The sequence below is a fragment of the Siniperca chuatsi genome, linkage group LG22 (assembly GCF_020085105.1).
Source record: "Siniperca chuatsi isolate FFG_IHB_CAS linkage group LG22, ASM2008510v1, whole genome shotgun sequence".
NCBI classification, from domain to species: Eukaryota; Metazoa; Chordata; class Actinopteri; order Centrarchiformes; family Sinipercidae; genus Siniperca; species Siniperca chuatsi.
In genome coordinates, this window is record NC_058063.1 from 12,095,424 (window position 1) to 12,106,869 (window position 11,446).

An 11,446-nucleotide genomic window follows, 5' to 3' on the forward strand; every position below is an offset into this window, starting at 1 on the left:
AACGTGCCGCCACCAGGTAAAGTGAGACATCAAAGTTTCATGATGTAGTAAACTAAAGTGAAGGTCAAGCCAGGGGTTGAGCAGATTCTGCAGATTCATAAAAAGCAAAAATACACCCTTTGCCACTGTTTTATTGGATTTTAGAAGCATTGTTTTATTGGTTCCTCGTGAGTCACATACCTACATTTCCATAGTGCTGAGCGGCCTGGTATGGACCTTTGAATCATTGACCATTTATGGCGTGCTCACACACCAACAAGCAGGCAGGCTTCAATCAAAAACAGCAGTCCCTACCTACCACAAGCCAGCTGAGTACTTCACAGCCGGCTACCAGCACAGTTCCCTGGCAACGCCTTAGCGGAGCACAGCAGAGTGTGGAGCCCCGGGCCAAAAACATCAGATCCTATTAAGGCCACTTCTGCAGCAAGTCCCAGGGGATCAATGTACCTCTAATCAGAAATCCTTGACTCCACAAGCCCCGGATGAGGTCATCACCTTATTGATACTCTATCACTGCACCTGGTTTGCCGGTGCCACCCTAAGGCTGGAGAAGGAGGGGTGAGGGCTCTGTGCTCACAACAACATTCAACAACTTAAGTGAGGAATTATCTTAAAGGATAAGTCTGGTTTATCACAACTTGGAGCTTATTTTAAGATTGTTTATTGTGTCTGTAAAGTAATTTCTGAGATCTGGGAACTAGGGCTGCAACTAACATCATCAATTCATCTTCATTATTTTCTCAATTAATCGCTTTGTCAATTAAATGTCGGAAAAAAGTGAAAAATGGCATCATTATTTCCCAGAGCCCAAGGTGATGTTATCATATTCCTTGTTTTATCCATCCAACAGTCCAAAACCCTAAAATATTCAGTTTACTGTCATATATGACGGAGAGAAGCTGGAACCAGAGAATGGTAGGCATTATTGCTTTAAAATTACTGGAACGATTAATTGATTATCAAAATAGTTCTTGAGTAATTCAATCAATCAACTAATCGAATAATCAACCAATCGTTTCTGCCCAATATTGCTAAAACAAAGTCCACCAGGGCAAGAAACGCAATCATTCAGATTATCATACAGGTTGTAAACAAGCCAACGGTTTAGCCAGATTATTCAAACCACTTCATTTGGAAGTAAAATGAGTACGGTAGGTCAAATTTGAAACAGGAAGTCCATTTGGATTTTTACAACGGACAATTTGGGTAATAATGTTACTGTTCCTCTTTTCACCTCCAAATAAGATTGGGTAACCTGGACGTTTGTTCCAGTACAATTAATTTGTTTGTTTACAATGTAAGTATAGTGTTTCAAACCTGTCTGATCGTCTGACTGCTTGTGTCAGCTTCTGACTTGTTCAGTGATGTTGCTGTGTTCTGAGATCTCAGCAATAAACTTTGTGAGTACAATACTACAGATAGAAACGATGGCCAAACCTACAAAAATAAGATCCAAGTTGTAATAAACCAAAATTATCCTTTAAATGAGCCAGATGAATGAGCAAAATTACAAAGGATGATAAATTTAGTATTCAGCTAAAACATCTGGTGCTAAAAATATCAGCTACAAAATTATGTTTTTTCTGGCTTTGCTAATGAAATGTCATGTCAAGGAAAAAGCTGACTTAGGCCCTGAAACCAAGAGACCAACCTTCTACCAAACAGCCTTCCCACTATTAAATATCATGAAGCTTTAAATTACAAAGCCAAAATTGACACCACGACTGCTTGATAGCTTGGAATAATAACTGCCTGGAGCACCATTCAAAACTTGCATTTAAGTATCTTAAATTTTTTTCTAGCATTGAATGCAATTTGTCAGCCATTATAAAAGCTGCTTGATTTGCCTAGTTAATAAACCTAGCAACTTATTCATGTGTCATTTCCATTCAGCTTGTAGACTTATAAAACTAGTGACACCTATTGCCTGAAATGCCTCATTATAATCTGTGTGACTTTCTCAGGTATTTGGGCTGACTTTAATTGAGTGCTTTTTTGACCGTTCATTCTGGCTGAAATGAGGGACACGACCTTGGTGCAATGTGAGATGATGTTTCTCTCTTCCTCCCTGTGTGTGTGTGTGTATGCCAAGTTAATAGATATAGGTCCTTCGAGCCAGATGTGGCAGGACACAGCTCTAACCTTGAAGCCTTGAGAGAGAGAGAGAGAGAGAGAGAGAGAGAGAGAGAGAGAGAGAAAGAGGGCGTACAGTAGCCTATTGTAGCATGTGTGTGTGTGTGCGCATGCAACAACACTGAGATTACCTGCATATGAAATCAAAAAAGCTCAGAAGAAATCTTTCATTGCACACCCACACTAGCTGCTTTCAAATCCACACACAAGTCTTGGTTCGCTGTGACCGAGTTAGTATCAAAGCCTATCCATAAGCCCGTGTGAGCTCAGGGCAAGTTGAGTTTTCTTGCATCAGTTGAGCGCCACGTTATTAAAAACAGTCTAACTGACAGACTCCCTTTGCTATCTGAGTTGTCACTGCTCTGTGTTGGCATCGCGCTCCATCATCCTCACAAGTTTTTTTTCCCCCCTTCATCTTCCGTGTCGGAGAATGTGAAGAGTGAGAGACTGCAGGCCCGAGAGGTGTCAAACGACTATAAATGGATGACTCTGTTTGTCTGTTAATCGCCAGGGTTCAGCGGGTCAAGTTTCACATTCGGGGTCAGAGGTCACAGGTCACCGGGTTGTTGTGTAGGTCGGGGGGTCGACTGTGAGGTTGAGCACACTCCAAACGTCACGACTGAGCTCTGAGAGGAGAGTTTCTTTGTTTTTCTCTCTCTCTCTTTCTCCCACAAGTGCTTTCGACCAACAATTACAGCTCAGTAAGGGCCGGTAAATGTTCCAACAGGTTAACCTTTAAAAGACATTTAAAACAAATGACCTAGGAAAAGCAAGTAAGTTCCCACTTCACTGCGTTTTTCCTTCTCTTGCTCTTTTCTTCCTCTCTCCATAACAGTTTCCCTTGTTTTAAATCTAACCTGGAAAAGAATACTCTCGTGTCTTAACAACACATACTGTATACGCTCTTTCTTTCTCATCAACCATTTTTGTCCTTAACGAAAAGGCCTTAAGATGTCATTTGGAATGGATGACGTGTGGAAGAGAAGAGCGACTCATTCACAGATTGTCAGCTACACATCAGTTTGACTCCTTGGCTGTCAGCTCAGAGCTCATCAAAATCTTTCATACTAGTTTGCTCTCTTCTTCCTTTCTCTTATCTGATGAGTCTCGATGAATAGACTTAACATTCCAAAGCGCTCATTAACGTGAAGTAATCAGCCAAGTCCGTCTCGACCTTTCATGGACTCCCTTTGTTGCCGCCTGCCCAAGTGGACACCTTAAACTGTTTGGTTCTGAGGTTGAGTGGGCAGGGGGTTAAAGTTTCCAGTGCAAGGGGAGACACAGACAACAGTAGATACTCAGTCATCCTCTCTGTCTCCATGAAGAAATGTAAACCTGTACCTCTAATACGTTCCCTTTATGTGATAGTACAGCTGTTCCATTGTGTTTATCAGTGACAGCACTTTAAGCAAATGTTTAGCTTGTTTTTGTTGACAAATTATTATGTCAATCGACTTATCGTACAACTGACTCACTTTCAGCACTAAATATAATTCATTTTCAGGACTTGTTGGATCTGTTTTTAGTTTAAAGCAAGACTGTAACTTTTGAAAGGGTGAATAACACGGTCTGCCTCTTACAAATAAAAAGCTGAATTCATAAAAAATAACACAGGGGTTTTACAGCTGCAGCCTTAAATGGTGGTGGCTAATGTTAGCAAATGTTTGCTAACTTTTGATCTACTTGCACTGCTGTTACATTATGTTTTAGCATGTTATCCCATAATTGTAACCTATGACCACAGTGGCCACTGTTCTGCAGAAGTTACGTAGTTCTGCTTTAAAGGTTAATTACTTGAATGCATTTTAACTTGAAAAGTGATGTCTGCTAATCATTTCCACTCTAAACCAATCATATTATATCATAATCTGATTAAAAAAAACTGAATTCTTACAATAGGGACTCTTTACTTTTCTGTGAAGTGGATTGACAATGGACAACATGACAGGAAATTAGCCCCAGTTAGAGCATTTAAGGGGCTAATCTATCAAGGCCTATCCATAGACTTTTCTAGTTTCAAATTTGGTCCCACCTTTTTAAGCTAATCTTGAGCAGTTTGACCTTGGATGGCTAACTGTCACCGGGCCAGCCAAAAGCCTGTTGGCACTCAGTTGGATAGTCGGACAGACAAGTTTCTCCTCTTTAGCGTTCTGCCAGGCTTGCTCCTGTCATTAGGGCTCTTCCCATGACCATAAACGGTCCTTCTGCTCAGAGATCTCAGGGTCGTGCTTTCAACGTATGGGGCGATAACGGATAAGGAGTTTGTCTATTGGGACTAAAATGGGCAAGAGAGACAGAGAGCGAGAGAGAGAGAGAGCAGGATGAGAAAGAAGGGAGTGGTAGGAAAGAGGAGAAGAAGAGGGCAAATTATAAACAGTACCAGGGTGGAGGGAGGGAGGGATAGAGGGAGGAAATGGTGAGAGAACAAGATAAAGAGAGGGAAGAAAAAGGGTGGGACAGACGAAGGGAGGAGGGAAGGAAACAGAGGGGAAGGGAGATAAAAGTGTAGAGAGGGAGCAGGAGAGAAGGGGGAAGATGGATGAGGGGGGGTTTAGAGGAAAGAAATTAGATGAATTAGAGGATTATTGACTGAAAATGTAGGCAGAACATAAAAAGGAGTGAGAAGGAGGGTTCAGAGAAAAGATACTGTACACTGTAAGGTGGATAATTATAGCTTGTGAGTAAGCAATATTAAGTGGAGGTGACAGAACAAGCCCATAAATACAGTATGACAAAGCAAGACAAGATGGCTGACGCTGTCTAGGCACAAGCAAAAGTTGACAACTAAGGCCTTTTAAAGAAAGCTGCACCATATAGCAGACTTCACTCCTCGTGGTCAGTATTAATTAGTTTATATATAGCTTATATATATATATATATATATATATATATATATATATATATATATATACTCACATATATGTAGTACAATCTTTTCTTTTCACATGAGTCTAGCAGGAAGCTTTGCCAGCCGTTCCTGACGCTAAGCCTTGTTGTTGTCTTTTCAAATACCTCTTGTCGCACAGCTGACAAATGGCTAAGATAAGATGACAATTCCCCCTGCGCTTTTATAAATAAACTCCTACCTATCAGACGGGTAGCTGGAGCAGGGTTTTACTGTTTGTGTGAGCCTGTATAGGGTCTTTTTATTGTGTATATTAACGTATATTTCATTGTATATCTGTGTTTTTTCACTATGTGATTTTGAGAGTACTTTATAGTCTTAATCTACAGTAAATCTCTGTGTATATTGTCTTCAACAATCTGTGAGATTCTTTGTATGCGTTCCCCTTTGCCCCATCAAGGCCACTTTAGCCTCTAAGCTCCCCTCTGATAACGTTTCATGTCACAGAGCGTTAATATATCTGCGTGCCCTTTTCATAGATACATGCACAAATACGGACCACACACCACCGTGCTACAGACCGGCGTGGCCTCCCTCCGCTTCACCGTGCCTCTCCAGCAGCACAGCTCCCCACCTACATCTCTTCATGGAAAAGGTCACACTGGCCTGCTATTTGAAGAGGACCTGGTGGATACCCAAAGCAGGCCAAGCACAATCCAATTACACCCCAGGGAGACACGCCGCATTTGCTGAACTCTGCTTGAGTGATATTCTGTTTCTCTTTGGGCGCTTGTAAAGATCCACTTACATGTTTATGGTCAGCCAGGAACTAGAATCAACAGATGTTTTACGAGGTTCAAACTCCTGCTGTGTTCAACTGTTACATGCAGGAAAGACAGTTTTACTATGAATATGATTATGAGTATGATTTTTAAGTAAAACATAAGTTTTATCCTGCAGAGGAAACAACAAAAGGCTTGATACTCTGTTCACTCATTTGTCAAAGATCAGGTGCGGTTTGACGGTGGACCTCCAACATTGAGGAGGCTGGGCAGGTCTCGACTTAAATAAACACGAGTTAGCTTGAGGCAAATTGACAGCAAGGAGGTTACAGGTCGAGCTCAGTCGGGTGACTTGGTTAGCTATGATGCATTCCATGTACTCACAACCTTCACTGCATGTCCTCCCTCTTTTCACTGTGTACTATCCATTAACACAAAACAGGCCCAAAACTAAGCTGAAACAAATAAATTATTATTTTTAACTGGCCATCTCAGTTTCACAGAGACGGTGACATCTTCTTATTGCTTGTTTTGTCCAACCCTCAGTCCAAAACACACAGATACAGATATCAATTTACGATGATATAAAAGCAGCAAATCCTTACATTTGAGAACCTGGAAGGAGCAAATCTTTGGCACTCTTTGCCTCATAGACTTAAATGATTAATTGATAAAAAATTTGGGCTGCAACTAATGAATATTGTCATTCTCGATTAATCTGCTGATTATGTGCTTGATTAATTGTTTGTCCTATAAAATAGAGAAGAATGCCCATCATAATTGCCTAAATTGTTGTTTTTTTCCCCCAATAACTAATCCATAAACCAAAGATTTTCAATTTACTATCACATAAAAAAGATTTGATTCATTCATTATCTAAATAGTTGACGATTACATTTTGGCACTAAAATAAGTACATGAAATCTTGATATGATTAACTTTTGGTGAACTGGGTTTGTTCCTTTGCACTCTGTCGTAATATGTTACCCTCCAGATGACACAAACATGTCTGAAACTTGTCACCTCACCTCAGTCATTATGAATACACTTCACTCTCTTCACAGTTGAGAATGAACAAAACATTCACAAAAACATATGCAGTTCTTCTGTTAAAACCGTCTTCAATTCACATTTTAGAAAATCAAATCTACTCTGAAGACCCCTCCAGGTGTCTTGTCCTTACAAGGCGTGGAAACCACAGCTGGTCTGAACGTATCTTTGACATTTACCACGTAAGAGGCAGCATGTCACCTCGACTGCATCAGTGGCTGTTGAGTGCCACAGTATGTGAAAGCGTCCAGAACACCTGATAATAAAGCTTATCAAAGCAGCTCACAAGATTAGATGCTGCATGGGGCTGAAATCTGCATACCTCGCCTGCAACAGCACCATGTTTGGCGAGCACTGGTCCACACAAGATAAACATTAAGCATCGTCAAGCTTTGGTGTACAGTGATGATGGCGCGTGAGGTTGAGCGATGAAGCAGGCATGAGAAACCAAGCTCGCTATGCTGCTTTACTGGTGCGAATCAGTGATCCACTGAGTCGCATACTACACTGTGAAAGAGGGGGGGAATGCCGCTGTTGTTCGGCATGTGAGAGTCATACCAGCGAGGTTGTTAAACTTTGGCTGTCATAAGGTCATAGTTTATGGTTACTTTAGTGTTGTTAAGCACAAAGCTGTTTGTATTTAGCGCTTTTGTTAACTTTGTGAATGTTTCTGCACAGGAGACTGGGATGGGAAAAGAATTAAACACAAAAGCTGAAAATGTCAAATTAGTCACTTGAACATCAATAAAGCAGTTTGTATTGTACTTATATTCATCTCTACTAGAGGCTAAACTCTAATGTTCATGAATCATGTGGAGAAAAAAAGTGCAAGTCATATTCAGGAATAAGTCACATTATTCTTAACCTCATGTGTGTTTTTGTGTGAATTTGCACACCTGCCTTCAAAAGTGTGTGTGTGATTGCACCTTTCAACGCGAGCTCGTATACGTGTGAGTGTGAATGTGTATGTGTGTGTGGTACAGTCTCCCCTAAACTTGCTGCTCCCTTGCATACAACACACATTATTACACAAGAGATAAAGTGGTGCTGTCTAACCTTACGTTAATTCCCCAGAGTAAATTTAAGTCTGGACCGCTTCCAAACATTTCCACAACCATTAGATTCCTGTGGCCATTACTCTCTCTGTCTGCCTTTTACACGATGCAGGAGACGACTCTCCTCTAGACCTCCTGCTTGTGGACATCACAGAATTTCAAACCTATTTAGTGGGGTGCTAGTTTAGAGATTTATTTATCAAATAAAGTAGAGCGGCAACTAATGATTATTCTCCATTATTCTCGACTGATTATTGTCAACTATTTTCGAGATTAGTTGATTAATTGTTTGGTCTATCAAATGTGGTCTGTCAGAAAATATGAAAATGCTCATCACAGTTTCCCAGAGTCCACGATGACGCCTTCAGATTGCTTATTTTGTCCGACAAAATAATTGGCTTATTTTAAGCCAACAATGTTCAATTCAGTATAATAAAAAAAAGACATTTGAGAAACTGGAATCAGCAAATGTTTGGCATTTCTGCTTGAAAAATGAATTAAATGATAAATAGATTATCAAGATAGTTGAGGTGAAATGTAAATTTCTGTCGACTGACTAATCAATTAATCGACCAATTGTTTCAGATCTAAAACAAAGCTGTCAGATTCTATAATAAGTAATGTGTGAGCTGATAACTGGAAATCAATCAAATCATTTTCTTGTAATGTCTTGTCCTCTTTGGTTAAAATGATAAGCAAACATCCCTCATCCAGCTGAAGCAAAGACGTTGAGCCATGCAGTTGTCGATTAATCGATCAACTGAAAACAAATCAACAATAACTAATCGTATAAGTAATTTATTAAGCAAAACAAATTCAAAACAAATCTCTGGTTCCAGCTTGTGAAATGAGGATTTGCTACTTTTCTCTGTCTTATATGTCTTTTAATTGAATATCTCTGTATTTTGTACTGTTGGTCAGGCAAAACAAGACATTGAAGATGTAACCTTTGGCTCTGAGAACTTGAGACTGGCATATTTGTCAAAAATCAATTAGTTGCAGCTTTTGAGTCATGTGCTAGTACATATACGCTGAGGCTCTGAAGTACTACTACTGGAGTACGGTATTGTGAGTACACAAGGTCACAAGGTGAGTGAAGCTTTATACCGAAAACACTCCATTGGGTTTCCAAGAAGTCAGTTCTTTACCCTTTACCTCATCTGTGTGGTGCTACAGCAACTCCCAGCATTCACAGTAACCTCAACAGTGGACCAAATATGGTATTACATCAGGCTGGGTATGTTTGGCTATTCAGTTACAAAGTGACGAACAGTACACTGAGCTTTAATCAAATTGCTCCAAGAGAAATATCTGATATAACCCGATATACCTTTCTTACATCACTGGTTTGCAGATGTGTGGAGCTCTGAAATAACAAGTTTGGCATTTGAATAGAGGCGCTTCCGTGCCAAAGAAAATCACCCCATGCAAAGAGCACCACTACAAACTTATTTACCAAGAAATAGATGTTATGAATCCAGATTGTGCAATGTTTACAAGAGGAGAAGAGGAAGAAACTGGACTATTATCCAGCACATCAGAGAGAAAATACATTTTCACCAGAAACTAAATGGATTACCTCACATTTTTTTGGACAAACAATATCATTCTGGTGTGTTAAGATGTAAGTAAGTCATATTAGTAGAGAGGTTATTCTTGCTTGACTGTAATGCAGTGGGTCTGGGTTACAAAGAGTTATTGCCTACATGTTGCAGCAGCAGTTGTTTGAAAACTAATTTGACCCCTGGCTCAGAATTCCCTTTACTACTGCTTTTCAGCGTCTGGCTTTTTGGTACAGTAAGCCAGAACTAACAACACTTTACTCTGTTGTCAGGTAACTTATCATTACCTACAAGGTAGTCCTGGCTTCAGTTATTCAGTAACTACTTATTAGTGATTCACCAATTCTCAAGTCCTGCCTTGTTCCTCACTTTTTCAGTATTCAGTATTACTCAGTATTTGTGGTACCTTACAGTAAAGTGTTTTAAAAAAGAAAAACGACAAACGTTAGGTTACAAAAATGAAGAGGAAGATGGATAATATAGGTCAGACTTGAATTTATGTAAAAAAAAATAATTCAAAAATAGATGACAGGTGCACTATTTAGGTAAAGAATGATATAGGCTACTGCCGTTAGGAAAAACCCAATAATAAATGAGTGCATTATGAAGTAGGACTAATAATATATCAGCAAGACTTTGAACTTTTACAAGGTAAAAAGTCGGTAATAGCACAGAAAATGCTACAGGAGAGCGTCCTTTACATGTTTAACAGCTATAGGAACACCATAAGAGTGCTAACGTTACAGTGAGACTATAGGTGACAAAGTAGGCAATGGTGGTTAAAAACACGTTATTAGCACTACGGCTCTAGCACGAACCGCTTTATTAAGATGTCGTTATGGGTCACGGACCGACCTATTCAAATTCAAATTGCTACAACAGTGGTGAGACTAGGTAACTAGGTGCTCGCGTGCGGATACATACCTCCTCTTCGTGGTTGGTGAATTCACTCTGCTCGTTTTCTTTCTCGATTTTGTTGTTATTCATTCTGAGTCGGGCTCTTTTATCGCGTTCACTTGAACTGTCTTCTTCTTCCTCAACTTCTTCTTCTCTTGTCGCCTTTCGTTTCTGTTCCGCTCTGTTCTTCTTCTTCTCCAGGACCCAAATTTTAAAAAGCACCCACCGACAGACAAACAGTCCGCGTGCGGCCGCTGTCCTACTGACCCGAGCTTCCCACTACTTTGGCGACATCAATGATAAGTAAAGATTTTCTTTTGTTTTAAAAAGAGGGGAAAGTCAGCTGTGAGTGGTGTTTCTGTGTCAGTCAGATATTCCTCAACATTCCCTGGAAAGCTTCTCCGGAGGCTCTTGTTGCTGTTCTCCAAATGAAATACAGTGAATGTTCACTGTACTGCGCCGCAGGCAAACTTCTCTCCTCATCTCCGCGCGAGGGAGGGATGGATGGAGGGAGGGTTTTAGGGTGGGGTAAAGGGTGGGATGCACCGTCTGCTGGGCTTTAACAAGTTTTATCAAGTGCTGTGAGAGCGACAGTGGAAAATCAGTCGCAATCACCGATCGCCTTTTGGACCAGCTGAATGTTATTTTAGTCGCTGCAACATTCCTGCAATATTATTACAGTGTGGTGTCTATCGTGGCTCATATGGTTATTAGTTTCATCTCAATTTGCTTTAATATTCCTATACAAAGGCTACTTATAATGTGCTGTATATGTAAAGTAGCCAGGATTTTAGTCCACCCTAGACAAAGTCTGATAAGACACCTAAATAAAATTTCTCCTATCCCTAACCCTTATTATTATGTGGATTTTCACATTTTATTTATTCAATTGTTCAATTAGAATTTCTGAATTACTGTCTAAATGCTGTTTTAAACCATTTCTACAGTGTCAGGAATAAAATTCTGGTGGACATATAGTGAAACCTTTATTTATTTATTCATTTTGTTGGCTTAAAAGTTGTAAAAATGTAATATATTGAGTATAACACTAATTGATGAATTCCTGCACACTGGTAATTCCAAGGTTATTAGTTCTGGTCATGACTGAACCTTCAATTGGCA

General features: G+C 40.0%; 1 protein-coding gene across 4 annotated transcripts in view; it reads right to left on the minus strand.

Annotated features, from left to right (window-relative positions):
• The window catches only part of LOC122869997 (RNA-binding protein with multiple splicing-like), a 36,036-nt gene extending 25,254 nt beyond the window's left edge, over window positions 1-10,782 (minus strand). The window contains exon 1 of one of the 4 annotated variants that reach the window (XM_044183540.1): window positions 10,352-10,782. In XM_044183540.1, the coding sequence (XP_044039475.1) occupies window positions 10,352-10,414 (63 nt within the window). In that variant the 5' untranslated portion in view covers window positions 10,415-10,782. The remainder of the gene's footprint in view (window positions 1-10,351) is intronic. The other 3 variants (XM_044183541.1, XM_044183539.1, XM_044183538.1) reach the window with 3 other exon arrangements.
• Window positions 10,783-11,446: the final 664 nt, after the last annotated feature.